The following is a 21,330-nucleotide window of genomic DNA, read 5'->3' as shown; positions in this document are numbered from 1 at the left end:
TGGGCTATTAAATAATTTATAAAAATATGTTTAAAAATAACATTAAAAATATATAAATGAAAGTTTTACAAAGATTATAAATTAGTTGCATAATATTAAAATAATATTTAAATACTACATAAAAATATTATTTCTTTTTTTAAATTCAAGTTATTACATATGTAGTATAATAACTAATTGTCATAGTTTCCCTGTATAATATAATAAAACGTGAGTAGAATTTGCATGAAACAGCCTATTAACTTTTTTTTATTAGAGTAGTACAAGAGCAAAAACCAAAAAAAGTTAGAAATCTGGCTATAATCTGTCAAAGTTGACAGCTAAAGCTGTTAAAAGCTGCCAAACAAGCCAGTATTAACTGGCAGAGATTCCTATCAAAAAGCTTAAGGAAATTGCTCTGCAAGTTGCTTAAAATATAGATTGTATTTATAATATTATGATACAATATTATTATCATATTTTCCACCATTGATAATGACATTAAGTTTTCTAACTTACATATATAATATGAATTTAAAAGTTAGTAAATGTGACCACATCGTGTGTAACTATTAGCATTTAGCAAAGTCACACACATGTATATTAAATCTAAGTCTTAAAAAATGCTTTATGAGAGTGTGTCACATAGACTTATAAGCAGGCTTAAAAAATTTTCATGTGTTATCTTTTTTATTATAGGGTGTGCTACATAAGCTAATAAGCATATTTAAAAAATTATCATATTTTAAATTTCACTTATAAAAAATCTAAAATTATTTTTAGTATATTTTTTAAGAAATTTAAAATTTTCTTAAATTCATCACTTAAACCATTATAAAACTATGTTCATCATATTATAAATCCATAAAATTAATTATTTTTAATTAAATTTTTAATTATATTAAAAAAGGATGAATTACTTATATATATATATTAAAAACTTATTCAGAAAATTTAAATATACATTTTTAAAAACATTTCTTATATTTAAAATAAAAGAAATTTTAATAATGATATTCTAAAATTATTGAGTGGTATATGTATTTTCTTTTTATTTTTTTTAATCTTTTTATTGGTATATGTTAAATAATTTAAAGATTAATGAAAAAATAATCTATTAATTGTCTTATTTATTTATTAAATTTAAAATAAAATTATAATTAATTAAAAATTTATAATATAATTATGAAAATATAAACTATAGTAAAATATATATTAAGTTATGTTATTAAAATAAAATAATAAATGATTCACACAACGAGCGTAGGTGAAATAATCAGTGTTCATATATAGTATACAAAATTAATGGTCAATCTTTTCTTATAATGTAAGGGTAAATTGTATCAATCGTCTCTCAATTTATGTGGTTATTTCTTTTTAGTCACTCAATTTTAATTTATTAAAATAAAATCTTCAACTTTAGTTTTGTTTCAAAAATATTTTCACGACCTGCAATAATAGGTTTTAAGGTTAAAATGAATAAAATTACACTTTTGACATTTTCTCTTCCTTTTTCTTTCTAACATTTTTTAATTAATAATTATTATCAATGAAATTATTTTATTTTAACTAAATTTCTTAATAAAATTTTTAATTATATATATGTATGTTATTTATTAGTAATTAAAATTTAATTTGTAACAATCTTGAAAAATAATAATATAATAGTAATAAATTTTAAATTTTAAAATAACACTTTGTTAATATATGATATTTTATCAATATTTTTGTTTTTATATTAAAAATAATAAACAATAACTAATAATTTATAAATTTATTTTTATTAAATATAAAATTAATGTTAGTTTTAAAAAAATGAACTTGAAAATTTATTATTACCAGAGAATTTTTTTAAAATAATACTAAAATTGAGTGATTTTATTTTAATAAATTTAAATTAAATATCTAGAATAAAATAATCATCTAAGTTGAGAGACTGTTAATATAATCTACCGCGAAATATGATAAGAGGCATGTATAGCTGCATGGAAAAAAATTCCTATGAATGAAAATCCCGTACCCCAAAAATATGTGGCAATTTGGCACATGACATAGGTGTACATACGTCAATTATTGGAATATGTTAATTATTGCACAAGGCTGCTCAGTTTCTCTCTCCTACTGCACTATGTATACCCGTGTATGTTACTCTGGACACATATCGATCATCCAAATATTTCTCTCTTTGCTTGCTTTGTTTCTCTGTTATCGGAAATGACGTACGTCACTGCCATTGGTGGAGTTAAGGTTCTGATCAAGAGTCGACCAGATGACTTTTGGTCTAAAATTCAAGACTCCATAAATTCGTTTCCTGCTGCCGCTCCTGACATATATACATCAATTACAGAAGATGCAGATCCTTCCAAGCGCCATGTGAAGTATGGCTCAGGTAAGTACACGCTCCAAGATAATTCTTTAGCATTTCTTTGGTCTTTTAGGTTATAAAAAAACAAATCTTTGGCCTTTAATATATACTTGAAAAGCATGCAAGCATGCCATAATATACATACTATGATTAACGTAACTGGTTATTGAGTCATTATTAAAGAATTGAAGTTGGTGAATTTGTTTTGTAGCTTCTCAGAATATCAAGATCTCGACTGAGAAGATCGATGAAAACAGTCAGGAAAAATTCGCTTACACTATACCTGAAGGAGATATCCTCCAACAATATAAGGTCAACCGTTTCCAGGCTGCAATACTTTACCCAAATGACAAATGGGTGGAATGGAACTGGACCTATAACTATGACCAAGCTAAAACAGATTTGGCTCATAGATTTGATGCACTCTTTGCAAAGATTGTGGTGGAAACCCTGGCAAAACTTGATAACCATATACAAAAGCCATAATAAATTGCATTGATGAACTCAAGGCATAAACGTGCGCAAATAAAACAGAGCCCTGCTCTTCACTCATCTGTGCATGTTTTCTAGATTATTATTGTGTGGCTAGCTATGTGCTGCGTGTGCTGTAGTAAATAAAGCAGACTACGTACTATGTACTCTTAATGCTCTGCACTTTATCCTCGTTGTGTCCGTGTTATGCTTATGTATTTTTCTTAATTAAAGTAAATCCAGCTTCAGCTGGTTCGTATGGTATTTACTTCCACCTTATGTTTCCCATTTCGCTTACCCAAAGCAAGGGTCTTAAAGCTTGTTTGCCAACTTGCTTTTCATAATTAATTCAATAAGGGCCGATTGTTATACAAGTTTTCTTTTAATTCATAAATTCAATTGCACCAAACATCAACATAATTTAATCAGTTCTAGAAGGGACATTTAAAAAAATGCTATAATCAGTTCATCATAAGAATAAATGCAAGGCAATTATAAGAATTGTTAATTAGAAAAAATTAATTAGATGGAAGGATTTTGATAAATAAATAAGCTACACAAAGATAGTTTTATCTCTCTAAATCTATATCAGTTAGAAATGGATTTAAGATTTTTTCTCTAATATCGGGTCCTACTCTCCCCATTAATAGAGACTTATCTTCTCTCTTTTAACAAGATTTTATTTGTTTCTTGCTGTATTTAATGGATTCTTTGATTGTTTAAAATGAAATATATATCATTGATTTTTTTAATTGAATACTTTAAATTTTTAAGTATGAGTGTAATAATATTTTATCAATGAATTTAACAGTGCAACCTATTTTCTGTTGACATTTGACGATTTAAAATCTTCTGCTGTCTACAGAGGCACACGTTATGTACAATTCAACACTGGGGTCGTAGGGTCAGCTGCTTCCAGGCTGCAATGCTTTACCCAAATGACAAATGGGTGGAATGTAACCCGACCTATAACTATGATCAAGCTAAAACAGATTTGGCTTATTGATTTGATGCACACAAAGCCATAATAAATTGCATGGATGACATTAAAGCATATATTGTGCGTAAATAAAACTGAGCCCTGCTGTATTTTATTTATATTTAAAGTTGATTAAAATATTATAAAAAAAATGAAACTAGTAGAATATATTACTTGTAACACCCTTAATTTTTAAATTTATTATTTTGTGGGTAAATATTAATATTTTATTTTATTTAAATTTTAAAAAATTATTTGAAATTTTTCGAATTTTAGAAATAGGGTTCGATTTTCCGAAAATATAAAACTTTGATGATTTTTAAAAATTAATTTAAAGACCACGTGACAAAACTAAAAATATTTTTGGACTCTATGAATTTTTCTGAGTTTTTTAGAATTTTTTTCATAATTTTTGGGCCTCGTTTTCGGTCCCAAGGCAGAGTAAAAATTCAAAATTTTGTATCCTGAATCGGACCGGCCAGTTCTTTTTCTTCTTCCTTCCACCGCGCGCCCGACACTCCTCCTTCCTCTCCCGTTTTCTCTCTCCTCTCACCTCCTCTCGCCATGCTACCGCCCAAAGACCTCCCAACCGCACGTGGCGCTCAGAAAAACAAGCGCGAAACCTCCCCAACGCACAGTACGTCGCTTCGCCTTCCCGGCTAAAATTTGGCCGATCCAGCCACCGATCGGACCGGGTTTTGTGTCAAACCTCATCTACACCTCGAAAGCTTTCCATAGACACCAAGAACAACAAAATTTATCGAGCGGTTTGCCCAATTTTTATCCTGGAAGTTTTAGCCCATTTAGACTTTTGGGCTAGATTTCTCGCAAACCGTGAACCCCAGGAGAAAACCGAGAATACCGGAGCACTCCACTCGTCGAGAGTTTCGCGACAATATAAATTTCAAAATTTTCTAATACCATTTTTCGGTCGGTCCCACAAAACTTTGTTGTGGCTAATCTGCTCTTTTTCTTTGCAGGTCTATTGATAGTAATTAATGTATTATGTATAATTGAGTTAAATTTTTAGACTCCACATGTGTTAGAAGCACTTATTTTATTTTGGGCCTGTATTATAAAAGTTATATTGGACCTGTAAAATTATTAACTGTATGCATGATGGGATTAGATGAGGGAGCTGAGCTCCCGTGTGAGTTATTACATTTTGATTATGTGGAGGGTGAGCTGAGCTCCCCAAATTATTATATATTGTGTTTACAGGTTGGGCGAGTAAAAAACTCCCCGTTAAATGGTCCATTTTATGGCCAGACTCTGTCCGATTGAATTCTTGAAATTGGGCCCAAATGGGCCTTAGAGTTGGGTTGAGGAATAGTTAGGCTTACTACGGGTCTCAGGGGCTTTAGGCTGGCTAAGGTCCTAGTACCAGTCCGACCCATAGGTTGGGTCATGACAAATGTGGTATCAGAGCTTAGGCTCCAGATTCATAGGGATATTTGTCTAAAGTGTTGGGAAGAGTCTAATAGGAGTCACATACGGAGAATAGGGTTCACATTCATCTTGCATTGTCATCTTTGCTTCTAGTTTCTGCTTTATATAATTGTGTGCAAATATAAGTCTATAGAGCTGTGTAACATGCCATTTTGAAATTTTGTGGGCTAATGTTGTTGAATTTTAGGAAAATGCGTAGAAACAGAAGAGTTGCTACTGCACCAGAACTGGATGTGGCTGACGAGGTGTCAGCACAGGATGAGGCGCCTACCCCGAGGAGGTGGGGTAGGAGGCCTAGAGCCACTCAAGTAGAAGAGCAACTGCCACCAGTTCAGGATCAGTCTTTTATGGCTCAGGGTCCCATGGACCCAATGGCAGCTGCCTTAGTGGGATTGCAGAGAACCATCGATATGATGGCACAGTATATGGTCCACCTTCTCCAACAGCAGCAGTCTACCACACCAAGAGGGGAACCTTACAAACAAATAATTAATTTCAAAAAATTGGTGCCTAGTACTTATGATGTGTCAGACGATGCCTATCGATTTTTGGATTCCTGCAAACAGGCAAGAATGGAGTTGCAGTTGACTGATAGGAGGCTTATAGAGTGTGTGCAGTATGTATTGGGGCCATGCCAAGACAGTGGATGACTACGTACTACCTCGGATTGAAGGTTTGTCTTGGACTCAGTTTGTGGAACTGTTTATCAATAGGTTTGTCCCAAAAAGCTTCAGAGATCAAAAGCAGTGGGCCTTTAAGGCCTTAAGGCAAAATGGCAGATCTGTAGATGAATATGCTATAGAGTTTCTAGAATTGAGCAGGTATGCCCCTACAGCAGTGGTTACAGAAAGTATGAAGGTAAAAAGGTTCTTAAAGGGGCTAGACAGGAGGTATGCAAACCTGGCCATGATGTCTGATCAGTCTTTTGATATAGTAGTTGATCGAGCTCGACAGATTGAGATTAGCTATACAGGAGATGGCAGTGGAAGAGCAAAGAAGAATAGAGCAAAAGGTTCTTCAGGTGTTCCCTACATGGGTACCACAGATAGTGGCAGTCAAAGTCACTACAGAGGAAGAGGTAAAAGTAACAAGAAGGGTGGTTTTAAACACAAATCTCGAGGATTCAGACTAGGGTACAGATCTAGCAGTGGTTACAGTTTGGGTTATAGTAGTTCTGGGTCTGGTTCAGGATCCTCCTTTCACCTTGCGCACAGTGTGGAAGAGAACATTCAGGACCTTGTATGATGGGTTTAGGAGTATGTTTCCGATGTGGCCAGCAGGGTCACTTTGCTAGAGAATGTCTAGTGTTCAGCAAGCCACAGATGGGATCACAGGGTTCTGTTGCAAATATTCCTCGTCAGTTGTATCCTGGTGCTTCCATGGTAGGCAGTCAATTCAGTGGCCAATAGGGCCGAGGACAAGGAGGATGTGGATTTGGAGGCAGATTAGGAGGTGGAAGTCAATATTAGGGTTCTGCAACGCAGGGTAGGGGTCAAGCTCGGGTTTTCACCCTGACCCACCAGGATGCTCAGGCTTCTAATGCAGTTGTGGCAGGTATTCTTCTAGTCTGTTCCTATGAGGCTCGTGTTTTGATGGATCTAGTCTACTACGCACTCATTTGTCTCCCCAGTGTTTGCCATGAGATTGGGTAGGAACCCTACAACTTTAGAATGCCCTTTGTCTGTAGCTACCTCACTTAGTGACAACATAGATGTAGATATGGTTTTTCTGGGTTGTCCAGTAGTAGTGGATGAAAGGATCCTCCTAGTAGACTTGGTTCCTCTACCAGTAATGGATTTCGATGTAATTTTGGGAATGGATTGGTTGGCAACTCATTATACCACTTTAGACAGTAGGAATAAAAAGGTGTATTTCTACATACCTGGTGCGGAAGAGTTTAGCTTTAATGGTGACAGGAGCGTGGCTCCATATAATTTGGTGTCAGTAATTAGTGCTAGAAAACTGTTGAGGCATGGATGTTAAAGGTATTTGGCATTGGTGAGAGATACATCTGTAGAAGGTGTCAACATGGAAAATGTTCCTATTGTCAGAGAATTCATGGATGTCTTCCTTGAGGAGCTTCCAGGGTTGCCACCATGAAAGGAAATAGAGTTCTGCATTGATGTTGTGCCGGGTACAAACCCCATATCAATGCTGCCTTACAGGATGGCACCAGCAGAATTGAAAGAGCTAAAGAAGCAACTACAAGAGCTTTTGGATAAGGGTTTCGTACGTTCGAGCACTTCACCCTGGGGCTCTCCTGTTCTATTTTTGAGAAAGAAAAATGGGTCCTTGAGGTTGTGTATTGATTATAGACAGCTGAACAAGGTGACTGTGAAGAACAAGTATCCACTTCCTCGGATCGATGATCTGTTTGATCAGCTCCAAGGGGCTAGATTCTATTCCAAAATAGACCTACGATCAGGCTACCATCAGTTGAGAATCAGGAATGAGGATGTGTCCAAGATAGCATTCAGGAAAAGATATGATCATTATGAGTTCTTGGTGATGTCTTTTGGACTCACTAATGCACCAGCGGCCTTCATGGACTTGATGAACAGGGTGTTCAGGCCATTCCTGGACCATTTTGTCATCGTATTCATAGATGACATTTTGGTATACTCTCGGATAGAGGAAGAACACGTGCGTCATTTGAGAATGCTGTTGCAGACTTTGAGGGAGCACCAGCTATATGCCAAATTTTCAAAATGTTAATTTTGGCTAAAAAGCATCTCATTCTTGGGACATGTGGTTTCTAGTGAAGGCATTCAAGTGGATCACAAGAAAATTGAGGCTGTAACTGATTGGCTTAGGCCTACAACAGTCATTGAGGTGCGAAGTTTTCTGGGCCTAGCTGGCTACTATAGGCTTTTTGTGCAGGATTTTTCCAGGATAGCAGCTCCCCTAACTAAGTTAACTCAAAAGAATGTTCCATGCATTTGGACAGATGATTGTGAGGAGAGTTTCCAGAAGCTTTAGGAGTGTCTAACCATTGCCCCTGTGTTGACATTACCGATGAGTGGTGAAGGATATACCGTGTATTGTGATGCCTTTAGAGTTGGCTTAGGGTGTGTTTTGATGCAGAATGGAAAAGTAATGACTTATGCTTCAAGGCAGCTAAAGAGACATGAGCAGAACTACCCCACCCATGATTTGGAAATAGCGGCTGTAGTCTTTGCATTAAAGATCTAGAGACACTACGTGTATGATAAAGTGTGCGAGATATACACCGACCACAAGAGTTTGAAGTACATCTTCCAACAGAGGGATTTAAATTTTAGACAGAGGAGATGGATGGAGCTTCTGAAGGACTATGATTGTACCATCCAGTATCACCCTGGGAAGGCCAATGTAGTAGCAGATACTTTAAGCAGAAAATCTTCTGGCAGCTTGGCGCACATATTAGCGGAGAAGAGACCGTTGATTTAGGAAGTACATAAGTTGATGGATCAAGGTCTGATCTTAGATCTTTCAGATGAGGGGGTATTGTTGGCCCATTTTTCAGTGAGACCAGACCTACAAGATAGAGTCAGAGTTTCCTAGCACAGAGACCAACAATTGATGAAGATCATAGAAAGAGTATAGCAGGGTGAAGGTGGTGAGTTTGGATTTGCCAATGATGGCGCCCTTATGCAAGGTTCCAGGATATGTGTGCCCGACGTGGACAATCTCAGAAATGAAATTATGTGAGAGGCACACTATACACTGTACAATGTCCACCTAAGCTCCACCAAGATGTACCATAATGTGAAAGATAGCTATTGGTGGAATGGCATGAAGAGAGACATAACAGACTTTGTGTCCAAGTGCTTGACTTGTCAGAAGGTGAAGTTTGAACACCAGAGGCCGTCAGGAAAGCTGCAAGAACTCCCTATCCCAGAATGGAAGTGAGAAATGATTACTATAGATTTAGTGACTCGATTGCCTCGTACCACGCAGGGATATGATTTGATATGGGTAATTGTAGACTGTCTAACTAAATCAGCTCATTTCTTGCCTGTGAAGACCACATATTCTATTGCACAGTACGCCCGGCTCTATATTCGAGAAAATAGTCAGATTGCATGGAGTTCCTAATTCCATAATATCTGACAGAGGGCCCCAGTTTACTTCTCAGTTTTCGAGGACGTTGCAGGAGACACTTGGCACACAGTTGAACTTTACTACTGCTTTCCACCTTCAGACAGATGGGCAGTCCAAAAGGACAATCCAAACACTAAAAAACATGCTTCGCATGTGTGTTTTGGATTTTGGAGGTCAATGGGATGATCAGCTACCCTTGGTGGAGTTTGCCTACAACAACAGTTATCATTCCAGCATAGGGATGGCACCCTATGAGAAACTATATGGCAGAAAGTATAGGTCTCCTCTGTGTTAGACGGAAATGGGAGAAACAAGGGTGCGTGATGTGGACCTAGTGCAGTACACTTCAGAGATAGTTCCTTTAATCAGGGAACGATTGAAAACAGCTTTCAGTAGGCAGAAGAGTTATGCAGATCCCAGACGGAGGGATGTAGAGTTTGTAGTAGGCGATTACGTGTTCCTAAAGGTTTCTCCAATGAAGGGAGTCATGAGATTTGGAAAGAAAGGCAAGTTGGCACCTTGGTATATTGGACCTTTTTAGGTTACTGATAGAGTTGGAGCAGTTGCCTACCGGTTGGAGTTACCAACCAACCTTTCTCATGTTCATCCTGTATTTCACATCTCCATGCTCAGGAAATACATTCATGATCCTTCTCATATGCTACAGCCAGATATAGTAGAGCTGAAGGAAGACTTGACGTTTGAGGAGCAACCTGTAGCCATATTGGACTACCAAGTAAGGCAGCTAAGATCAAAACAGATCCCTATGGTTAAGGTTTTGTGGAGGAGCCAGTCTATGGAAGAGTGCACCTGGGAGTCAGAGTAGGACATGCGTAGCAAGTACCCTTATCTATTCAATGTGTAATTTTGTACTTTATTCTACCTTGTGTAAAATTCGAGGATGAATTTTCTGTAAGGGAGGAAGAATGTAACACCCTAATTTTTAAATTTATTATTTTGTGGGTAAATATTAATATTTTATTTTATTTAAATTTTAGGAAATTATTTGAAATTTTTCAGATTTTAGAAATCGGGTTTGATTTTTCGAAAATATAAAACTTTGATGATTTTTAAAAATTAATTTAAAAAACACGTGGCAAAACTAAAAATATATTTGGACTTTACGAATTTTTCTAAAATTTTTTTCGAAATTTTTGGTCATCGTTTTCTGTTCCAAGGCAGAGTAAAAATTCAAAATTTTGTATCCTGAATCAGACCGGATCGGACTGGTCAAATCGGACCGGCCAATTCTTTTTCTTCTTCCTTCCACCGTGCGCTCGATACTCCTCCTTTGTCTCCCATTTTCTCTCTCCTCTCACCTCCTCTTGCCGCGCTGCCGCCACCCTAGCCCTGCCCACTCGCAGGAGCGCTGCCCCAGCACCTCCACACCACCGGCCAGCGCTCCAGGCAGCCGAAAAACGCCTGCGAAACCTCCCCAACACGCAGCTCATCGCTTCGCCTTTCCGGCCAAAATTTGGCCGATTCGATCACCGATTGGATCAGGTCTTGTGTCAAACCTCATCTACACCTCGAAAGCTTTCCATAGACACCAAGAACACTAAAATCCATTGAGCGGTTTACCCAATTTTTGTCCTGGAAGTTTTAGCCCATTTCGACTTTTAGGCTAGATTACTCGCAAACCGTGAGCCCACGAGAAAACCGAGAGTACCGGAGCGCTCCACTCATCGAGAGCTTCACGGTAATATAAATTTCAAAATTTTCTGACACCGTTTTTCGGTGAGTTCGATGAAACTTGTAGTATTTTTCTGAGTACTAAATGAGCTTAGAAAATTTTGTAAAAATTATATACTAACCCTCGTATTGTGGACTTTGTGTAGGTACCTTCAATTCGTGGAAATTCAACGGTTGTTCGGATCTGTAAATTTTGGGCCAGACAAATAGGCTACCGAAAAAATCTTGGAATTGGGTCGAAATTTTGGCTACTCCACTGTTGTCAGACGTCCCAAACCCGTTCCCGGGGTCGGAATCGGCATAGATAAACCCGAACCTTACTTTTTCTTAATTATCTAGTGCTTGAATTGGATTAAAAATCCATAGAATATTCGTGGTAGCTTAGAAAATTATAATTCCTTTTGCATTAGCTTAGTAATAATGCTAAGGAACACGGGACAAAGTTTTAGAATTTTTAGAACTCATTTGGGTAGTTTTTGTAAAAGGGTTAATTATAAGGACTAAACTATAATTTTTCATATTATGATTGTTGACTGTTTGGATGGGCCCAGGAGGGGCTGTGTGATGTGATTGAGTTGTGGGTGTATAGTTTGTAGATATAGAAGTGCGTTTTAAGCCCTTTTGCAGGTTGGGTAGGTTCTAGGTATAGAGGAGACTCTGCTAGATTTTTAGCACGACTTAGGACATCTTTGATCTTTTCTTAGTTTGTATTGAGTCAAATGTATTAAATAATTATAATAAAATTGTCAGGTGAGCCGGGACAGCCTTCCTCCTCCGCCCAGCCGCCACAGTGACTTCGGTTGAATCTGTGAGTAAAATATTAATTTTAATTGTAATTTCGATATTACTATATGTTCAAGCATGCCCATGCATCACTTATAAATATGTATCTATGTAGTTAAACACTAAGCATGTTTTACATTGCATTCATAAATGTTAAAGTGCTATGGATGTTGTTTGTGGTAAATTGGAGCAGTGTGTGTGCGTAGCGTGCGTGTGATATGGTATTGGTTATGAACAGGACGGGTAGACACGGCTTGAGAGATACTCCATAGGACCCTGTCCTGCAGGGTAGACACGACTTGAGAGACACTCGCTGGGACCCCATATTTGGTTTATTAAGCGAAAGTCCAGCTTAAGAGACACTCGCTGGTAGAGGTTGGATTAAGAGGGCTGTACAGGGGATCAACTCCTGTATATGTATTGTTTGACAGTGTTGGGTGTGTGAGTGCTCCCATTTGCCTTTTTGATGTGATTTGTATGAAATTTATGACGATGTTGCATTTCACTCCACAGGGTGCATTAGCTTTAGATAGCTATAGAGATTATTGTTAAAATTGATATTTTAGTCTCTGAGTCGAACGCTCACTCATGTTCATCTATTTTTCCAGGCTACAGGAGGATTATTTGTTGTGGCTAACCTGCTATTCTTCTTCACAGGTCCATTGATAGTAATTAATGTATTCTGTATAATTGAGTTAAATTTTTAGACTCCGCATGTGTTAGAAGCAATTATTTTATTTTGGGCCTGTATTATAAAAGTTATGTTAGACCTGTAAAATTATTAACTGTATGCATGATGGGATTGGATGAGGGAGCTGAGCTCCCATGTGAGTTATTACATTTTGATTATGTAGAGGGGGAGCTGAGCTCCCCAAATTATTATATATTGTGTTTACAGGTCCGGCGAGTCAAAAACTCCCCGTTAAATTGTCCATTTTATGGCCGGACTCTGTCCGATTGAATTCTTGAAATTAGGCCCAAATAGGCCTTAGAGTTGGGTTGAGAAATAGTTAGGCTTACTACGGGCCTCGGGAGCTTTAGGCTGGCCCAGGTCCTAGTGCTAGTCCGACCCATAGGTTGGGTCATGACATTACTTTAATTAAATAAATTATTGTAAATAAAACACTATAAATATGACATTGGAATATGGAGATTTTGAGTTTATATATTGAAATTTATTATTTAATAAAAATTATTGTTAAAATAGCTTCAGTCTTTTTATTTATTTTTAATAAAAATTATTATTATCTATTTAGAGTAAAGATTGCAATGTAAAAAAAATATTTTTTATTATATGATTTTATTCTGATGCAATAAGAATTTTAAAATTAATAATTTTTTATTCTTATTTTAGTTACTCTGATGCTTTTATTTTCGAGTAATTATGCAGTAAGTGATTTCATATAAGATGCGTATATGGAATGGCAAATCATTAACAAGTAAATATGTAGATGGAATCATTTACAACAAAAACTATTTAATAGTTATTTATTTTGGGTCGACTTTTTTGTTTATAAGATTTACTTTTTTATCTATGTGTTTAAATTTTATTTGCTTGTCATTTCATATGGGATTGCTTACATGAAATTACAGTTTCATCACATAATTTCACAATTTTATTTTCTTTAAAATATAATTAATAACAAAAATTGTTTACATATTTAACTTTTATTGGCTTGCCGAAATTACAACTTCATAATATAATTTCTTGACAATTGTTTACTCCGATGTATTACTCCAAGAAATTATATTGTACCTAGCAGCTTATTGGAAGCCATTAACCAAAATTTCTTCAATGACAGGGCCATTTACAGGAATTCAAATCTGAGTGCTTTGAATAAAGATTTTCAAAGATCCCAAAAACTTTTATTGCTGAAATGTCTTCTTTCCTTCTTCATGCATTTGTATACACGTGAGCCAGCTTGCAAACTAAACTATCCCATTAATATGCTTTGTCTTGTTGTTCCAAAGAGTTTCATTTAACCTACCAAGGTATAGCAATAAAAGGAGATGTACCCTTTTTCTGAAGAATTCTTTAAGATCAAGATAAAATGGGATAGTTTTATGGAATTTGTGTAAACATGTTGGCTTCAGAATGTGACTCGAATACTCAGTGTGTCATACGAAGCTGGTAATCAAAGTGATTTGTCAATTGCCCCAGGCTGGCTGAAGTTCAATCTTTACAGTTGGAGGCTTCCTTTCTCAAATCCTTGGTTATAGCAAATGTATCAGCTTTCATTAGCATTCTGGAGTTGAGCTTTTTTTTCAAGACTATATGTGTTTTTATCAATCTATGATCGCTGAAGTGACTTGAAAAATACACGATAGGGATCTTTACTAGCTCCTCCCACATCAATACTAATCAACTTGTTGACATCTATATCCTTGATCATTTTCAAATGAGGAAAAAAATGAAAAAAAAATGGTGGGACTGTGGAGGGATGATAATGAATAAATTAATTAAAAATTAGAGAAACGAATGAAAACAACCTCTCAACGGCCACCTCTATCTTCACAAAAAGTTAAAAACAAAAATCAAACGAAAATGGAGGGAAAGGAAGAGGCTGAGGTGCAACAGATTGTATTTCTTCATCAAGCAAAATGTTCCACCACCAACTTTCCACTACATCACCCAAAGGTAAGCAACCAATACCAACTTTCTCCCTTCATTGCTTTTCCTTTTTCTTCAAGTAAATCTCTCCTCACCTCTTCAATTTTCAGGTTGTTGAAAGATGTAGTTGAGTATTCTCCTCATCTACCTTACCTAGTTTGCTCAATGCGTACTCATCAGATCATTCTCTTAGTATCAGCTCTTCTCTTTTTTGCAGACTATACTTCATAATCTTTTCTATTTTCACAATATTTTTCTTCAGCCAAAAACTCTAGAGCTTAGCCTAATCTGCACTGATTTCTGCCGAGTGATCAGTTGAGTCAAGAAACATCTCTTACTCCCAGGGTTTCCATGAAATATCTCTATCCAGTTGTCTGTTCCAGATAATTCAATTTATTTAAATCCTGAAAACAGAGGTTAATTCCATACAAGGAAGAAACATTATGCCTTTTGGGTTGGTCTCCTCGTGGAACAAGCGCCGGAGAAGCAAGTCCCAAGATCACACAGATCCCTGTACATTCTTCTTCTATTTCTTCATTTGATAGCATAAAAATAAGTTCCTCACCATGTTCTTTCAACCTATTTTTTCCATAAGTAGTTTCATAGTTTGAATGTGCGCCTACCTTATTTCCAGGGGTTTATAAACCTGTAGAGTTTTGGCAACTCAAGGATCAAACTCCCCAGGCAACAAAACGACAGCATGGATCTTCAGTTTTCACACTCAAGGAAATGGAAGAAGCAACTTGCTCTTTTAGTGATGAACAAATGCTTGGAAAAGGAGGATTTGGCCGAGTTTATCGGGGCACTCTGCGGTCAGGAGAGGTATCTTCTAACAATGCATTTTCATTTACAGCAACATCCAAAAACACCAATAATGGCCCTTCAATGAAAAGTCACATATTTAGTCTAAAATTCAGAACATACCAAATAGATGAACATAAATTTAATTTTGTTCAGAACAAAAATTTTCAGTGAACCAATTAAATTCCGGATTATAAAATATGAAGGTAGTTAAGAGTCAATAGCACAGTTAAAAGAATAAAAAGTCGCTTCTCTTCTGCAATATAAAGGTTGTAGCAATCAAGAAAATGGAGCTGCCACCATTTAAAGAAGCAGAAGGAGAGCGAGAGTTTCGTGTAGAAGTTGATATCTTGAGCAGGCTCAACCACCCAAATCTGGTATCCTTGATCGGATATTGCGCTGATGGGAAGCACAGGTTTCTAGTGTATGAATATCTGCAAAATGGGAATCTGCAAGATCACTTAAATGGTTGGTATCTCTCAAAATCCTATTCTCATGTCAAACTTATTAAATTGTCAATTTGAAAATTTTTTCTAGGAATTGGGGAGGCAAAAATGGATTGGCCCTTAAGGCTCAAAGTGGCACTTGGAGCAGCAAGGGGACTTGCTTATCTCCATTCCAGTTCTGCAGTTGGGATACCAATTGTTCACAGGGATTTTAAATCCACTAATGTTCTCCTAAATGCTAATTTTGATGCCAAGGTAAGTGACCTTGAAGCTTTTTGTACTTTCAACTGAACTTATCAAAGATTGCTCCCATATGACTAGGAAGCTTTCTTCAAAAATACAATTAATAAATAATTCTTAAGCTAATATAATGAGAATTTATAGCTGAACTTCATATTCTTATTTTTAGCAGATTTCTGATTTTGGGCTTGCTAAGTTGATGCCGGAGGGCCAGGAGACGTATGTAACAGCTAGGGTTCTTGGCACATTTGGCTATTTTGACCCAGAGTATACATCGGTAAGTATCTTTGTTCAATTTCTAATTTGCAAATGTTTAAAGAGTAATTGGAATTGTTTATTCAGAATTTCTTGTCCTTTAATGAATGCTGGAGCTCATTGATGCTTTGCTAACTATAATCTCCTTATCACAAATAATAGAATTCTCTGAAATTGGACTAAAAGTGCATAGCAGAAAAGATAACAACTGACTCATCAAAATAAGATTTAAACTTTAGACTCCCTAACTTTAGGAAAGGAAAAGAGTGTTCTTGCACCATGGAGACCGCATGCGCGTGAAGTATGTACCTATTCGTAGTTTGCACTTTGCATGTTGATGGATGTATCAATGATACTTTGGCAAGATACTAGGAAGATAAAATGCTTGGCATATGTGAAGCAATGGATTCATAAATTATGAACCTAATTAGATTTAACATTTTAATTTTTTTTTTATTTGATATAATAATTTCATGGATTATGCTATGTTCATAAACAGTTTCCATGTCCTCCAGAAAAACATTCAATGAACAGGTGGTGATTTCTCTCTTTTGTGATTCCTAGAGGACTTTCTAGGACCTTATTTTGCAAATTTAAGAAGTTTGCAAAAATCTAAGCCCACACTCCCACCAGGTTTGCATTTGCTTCCTAAATCCAATTAACCAGAATAAACAAGATTATAATATCAAAATTATTTAGACATGCCAAGCACTTCTATCCAAGTATCCATGCTTCCTTGGTTGTATTTCAGGCAAACTTACAACTAAATCTCAAGCTCACCTGAAGTTTATCAGCTCTATTTTATTCAAAGAAAAAATAGACATTATTTTAGGGCCTCAAGTTTTAATCCTGCCTAGAAAGATAAATAACCATCATGCAACTCATAATCCTAAATTTATCTGTTTCATTTGAAAACAAATAAACAATATCCGACAAGTATTTAGTAATCATTCAGATCAAAATCAAGAAAATGCTAGTTTGTTGTTGAATAGAAATAAGGAATGTCAGTCTTCGACAACCACTGAACTAACCATAAATTAAAATCCAGTCCCTCCACTATCACCTTAACCCAACTTAATTAGGTCTTGATTGCCTTATTCCCAAGCTTGTTAGGGTAAGAATATTGTTGCAAGATTCTACTTTTCTCCTACTTAATTGGAATGGAAAGTGAGATGTAAACATCAGTTCATCTCCCTTCATGACAGACGGGGAAACTCACTTTACAAAGTGATGTTTACGCATTTGGAGTGGTTCTTCTTGAGCTTTTGACAGGACGCAGAGCTGTGGACTTAAACCAGGGACCAACCGATCAAAACCTTGTACTACAGGTAGGCAATTTGTTTTTTTTTTTTTTCCTTTTTTGAACTAGATGTCTTCTTCTCAGGTTTCAAGGACACAAGGAACACTAAGCAAACATTACTGAAATAGAATATGAATGAACCTTTTTGTTTCAGGTTAGGCATATATTGAATGATCGGAAGAAGCTACGTAAGGTGATAGATCCAGAGCTAAGTCGGAGTTCATATACAATGGAATCTATAGCCGTGTTTGCAAACCTGGCATCACGTTGTGTCCGTATTGAGAGCAGCGAGAGACCCTCCATGACTGAATGCGCAAAAGAACTCCAAATGATAATCTATACAAATTCAATAGCCTTGGGCACACCATTGCGTACATTCAAAATGGTCAAATAGCCCCTGACGTATTATCAGCAGACAAACTGTTTACATCAGTGGTAAAGGTTCTTTATTTTCTTTCATTTGGTTACTGACTTGGAAGCTGTGGCACCTAGGATTTTAAAAAATACAACAGAGACGGATGCATAGTAAGAAAGAAATCTAGTAATTGTTAGTGATACAAGAAATAAAATGAAGATCTAGGAGGAGGATTTTTCAGCTACGAGCTTGAACCTTAAAAATAGAAATTAAGAGGACCACATCCAGAAGGAAACATTCACTTGTATGTATCGCTAGTGTAGCATCAACATCTTAGTTCAGATTTTTTTTCCCCACTTATTAAAGACTTCTATATGAATATCACATGCTGCTCTAAAACAAGAAACCTGCCTTTTGCAATAAAAGCTAGATCTTCTCTCAATGAGTTTTTGGAACCATCTCTAGAGGCACTATTGTTCTTTTCCTCTTTACTTTGTTTCTCATCTCCATCCAAGCTCTTACTCTTTTTATTTTCAAATAATATACAAATATTCTATAAAGTTTTGACTTTTGAGTGTAAATTGCTTGCAAGAAAAAGGAGATGCCTGGTCAAATTATCTGTGGCACAACAGGTTTGTACCATAATTACAAAAAATTACTAGCAAGAAGACATCACCTAATCAGATCGACTTCCTAGCATAATCAACCTGATTGGATGATCACCAAAACCCAGTCCGACAATATCCTGAAGAACTTGGACCTGAAAAATAAAATAGACAAGAATTAATATAGTCATCAGCATGAAACAGACAGGAAAATCTTCAAGAAAAACTTCTAAGATATTAATTGAAGAAGAAGTGAATAAGCAAAAGCAATCAATTACTGATGTATCTATAGCCATTAACAAATGATTCATGCATTAAGAGATAGAGAGAGAATAATGGAATTTCAACTGTTTACACTCATTGCATATACCTTAGAAACATATATCATGGCATCTGTGTATCCAATTTTGAACAGAGTTCCATGTCACAATCCAAGAAATCAAGTTCTGAAGGATTCTTTAAGACTGGAAGTTTCTTGCACATCAAATGTTTGCGTCTCTGCAACATTAACATGACCAATATACTATCTGTCTTAACAACGTTGTAGCCTGCTTTTGTATACATATTAAAGGGGGCCGAATCAATCATTCTGCAATGCAAATACACCTCTCTTAAGCAACTCATCTGATAAATTAATTGCTCACTTGCCTTCAGAAGACTCCAACCAATGCCTCCCTTTGAAGTTCCTCAGATATACGCTCAGAAATCTAGTCTAGTTCAATACATTGTACAGAAATGCTTCAAGTTCCAAAGCTGGTATGGTATCTTAAGAGTCATGGTGTAGAAAGTTAAATAATAATAGAGAACATAAAATTAATGATGCTGAATGATGGTGATGGGTAGATCATGGCAACATCATCAAGTGCATAACATGTTGCCATAAGGGCTGTCAATGGTGAACCACAAGTTCTCTATAATCATAAAATTATCATTTAATCATATTGAGCTCTTACTACAATTCTCTCCATAAAGAATATGTCAGTTAGATTCATTATTTGTATAGTTATTTGATCTTACATTTTTGCCGTTTTACTTTCAATAGGACTCAAGAACCGAAATTAATAAGGTAGATAACCAAATCTTAGCATCAGCGCTCGACTGCTAGTGTAAGTTAGAATTTTGAACGACTATCCTAAAATCTTCTAAATTCTTGATACCCTACAATATATCAACTACTTGGATGAATACTTAATCAACCTCCTTAAGTGATTATTTTTCATATTTTGATTTATTCGCACTTTCATAGATCGTTATCCTTTCTACCAGGACTGAGAGCTAAAAATTAATCATTTCCATTGGAAATAGAATGACTCGTTATTCACCACTTTGGTAAAAAGAAATGCTTAATTCTTGCAAAGCAGTTCATGATGTCAACTAGAAATGTGCAATTAGCCAAGACAAGAAAAGCAATAAACAAGACATACTAACGAAGTGGCTCCTTAACAGTCATGTTGCAAATGTAAGGATAATTCTTGGGAGGAGTTGGTGTAGGAGGAGAAGCATTAGCACCCTTCTTATCAAAACAAACCTCCACGGCCCCTGGCAGCTCCTCCTCCTCCTCTTCCCCATCTCCATCACCCTCATGTTTCCCTCTATAAAACCCAACAAGTGTAACAGCATGTGGCATTACAGATCTGCTATCAATCAAGTAACAAAGACACATACCCCACAGGGTGATATCCATCACCTCAGGCCTCATCACCCGAACCCACATCGACCCAGTTTCCAGTTCTTAATAATATCTAAAATTCTGAAGGTTTGAAGCTTTTCAAGCTCTTCATTGCTCAGAAACCTCCCTGTTTTGAATGAAACCTCGAGATTCGAATAAATAGCTGAAGCACTAGTTGTTTCTGATGTTGTGGAAGAAGAGGAGTGCGAGAAGGATGACTCTTTGAAATTGGAACGGAAATATTTATGGGGAAGAATAATTGGATATTTAGAATTAGGAGGAATTAGAGATGAGACAATGAAGTGTTGATGTGTCCCAACCGCAAGTGCACGGGTCATTCAAGTAGTGTAGAAAAAGATATCGTTCCCACGAGTAGTTGTGTTAATGATTGAATTTTTGATGTAAAATAAAATATGTTAAAATTGTATTTTAATCAAATTAATAAAAGAAATTTAGGAATTTGAAGCAGAAGATATGAAAATGCAAAACTAAATTCAAACAATGACTAATTTAATAATTCGCAAAATAAAGAAATTGATAATAATGAAAATTAATAAAATGAGATTAAGCTAAACACTCAAAAGTAAAATTCCAAGCAATAATTGATGAAAGACGATTCTGGAGTTAAGGGTTCATATTTAAGTCATTTTGGGATTTTTCCTAGCTAGCCCAATCCATGAAATTTATGGGTTTAAAGGAGATTAATTCTAAAATCCTTTGAAAACTCTTTCGAGTGAGACAAAGAGTGCCTTAATTAACTTAATCCTACTTTCGTGGAGTTAAAATTAACTAAGACCCATTAGGTTATTTAATCAATCTATTAAAACCCTCTTAACCCTTAGTCTATTTCTAGATCTAAGTTAATTAAGTCCAATTTCTTGATTAACTATCACTTGGTTTTCTCCTTTCAGTGCTTCAACCAAGGATTAAGAATATAACTTAATAGGGTCCTTCATTAAGCATGTGAATAAGCACACAAGAAATGGATTAAACCTCATAAATTTCATTAAATTGGGACTAACCCAGTTCAAATCCACAAAAATAACTAAAATATTACATCCCTTACTCCAGAATCAAAATAAACTACTCACTATCCATAATGCTTACAAGATATATTGAGTTTAAATGGAAATAAAGCTTTAATCTAAGCTAAGAAATAAAAAACTCAACACTAGAAATGTAGGAAAAGGTAAGAAGAGAAAGAAATCCCAAATCTGGTTGGAAATGGTGTGGAAAACTAAATATGA

At 35.8% G+C, this 21,330-nt stretch overlaps 3 protein-coding genes across 23 annotated transcripts; 2 read left to right on the top strand and 1 right to left on the bottom strand.

Annotated features, from left to right (window-relative positions):
- The first annotated feature begins 2,147 nt into the window (after window positions 1–2,147).
- Window positions 2,148–3,079, top strand: LOC110642455 (uncharacterized). Its single transcript, XM_058130175.1, has 2 exons — window positions 2,148–2,368; window positions 2,556–3,079. The coding sequence occupies exons 1-2, from the start codon at window positions 2,194–2,196 to the stop codon at window positions 2,828–2,830; spliced, it is 450 nt and encodes a 149-aa protein (XP_057986158.1). The 5' UTR covers window positions 2,148–2,193; the 3' UTR covers window positions 2,831–3,079.
- Window positions 3,080–14,241: 11,162 nt separating this feature from the next.
- Window positions 14,242–20,383, bottom strand: LOC110647880 (GCN5-related N-acetyltransferase 5, chloroplastic-like). Of its 21 annotated transcripts, none has more exons than XR_009144905.1 (4): window positions 19,839–20,383; window positions 19,059–19,167; window positions 18,785–18,962; window positions 18,391–18,569 (listed from the first exon to the last, which is right to left on the bottom strand). XR_009144905.1 is itself a non-coding variant. In XM_058138156.1 (2 exons), coding segments are annotated over exons 1-2 (291 nt in total). In that variant the 5' UTR covers window positions 20,129–20,383; the 3' UTR covers window positions 18,391–18,568. The 21 variants fall into 21 exon arrangements, 1 of the variants encoding a protein (XP_057994139.1); XR_009144906.1 differs by having other exon boundaries at window positions 19,059–19,126; XR_009144907.1 differs by having other exon boundaries at window positions 19,059–19,121.
- Window positions 14,787–17,913, top strand: LOC110640897 (probable serine/threonine-protein kinase PBL28). The gene is made up of 7 exons (XM_058138153.1): window positions 14,787–14,925; window positions 15,047–15,234; window positions 15,483–15,681; window positions 15,751–15,914; window positions 16,072–16,176; window positions 17,360–17,482; window positions 17,609–17,913. Exons 1-7 carry the CDS (start codon window positions 14,856–14,858, stop codon window positions 17,846–17,848), a joined length of 1,089 nt encoding a protein of 362 aa, XP_057994136.1. The 5' UTR covers window positions 14,787–14,855; the 3' UTR covers window positions 17,849–17,913.
- Window positions 20,384–21,330: the final 947 nt, after the last annotated feature.

Source organism: Hevea brasiliensis, chromosome 2, assembly GCF_030052815.1.
Source record: "Hevea brasiliensis isolate MT/VB/25A 57/8 chromosome 2, ASM3005281v1, whole genome shotgun sequence".
NCBI lineage: Eukaryota > Viridiplantae > Streptophyta > Magnoliopsida > Malpighiales > Euphorbiaceae > Hevea > Hevea brasiliensis.
This window is presented reverse-complemented; position numbering and strand designations above follow the sequence as displayed.

Bases quoted from the DNA above. Each gene is read 5' to 3' on its own strand.
- LOC110642455 (XM_058130175.1), top strand. From the start codon at position 2,194: ATGACGTACGTCACTGCCATTGGTGGAGTTAAGGTTCTGATCAAGAGT. The intron at 2,369-2,555 runs GTAAGTACACGC...TTTGTTTTGTAG, and splicing joins CCATGTGAAGTATGGCTCAG to CTTCTCAGAATATCAAGATC.
- LOC110640897 (XM_058138153.1), top strand. From the start codon at position 14,856: ATGCCTTTTGGGTTGGTCTCCTCGTGGAACAAGCGCCGGAGAAGCAAG. The intron at 15,235-15,482 runs GTATCTTCTAAC...TGCAATATAAAG, and splicing joins GCACTCTGCGGTCAGGAGAG to GTTGTAGCAATCAAGAAAAT. The intron at 17,483-17,608 runs GTAGGCAATTTG...TTTTTGTTTCAG, and splicing joins ATCAAAACCTTGTACTACAG to GTTAGGCATATATTGAATGA.
- LOC110647880 (XM_058138156.1), bottom strand. From the start codon at position 20,128: ATGTGGGTTCGGGTGATGAGGCCTGAGGTGATGGATATCACCCTGTGG.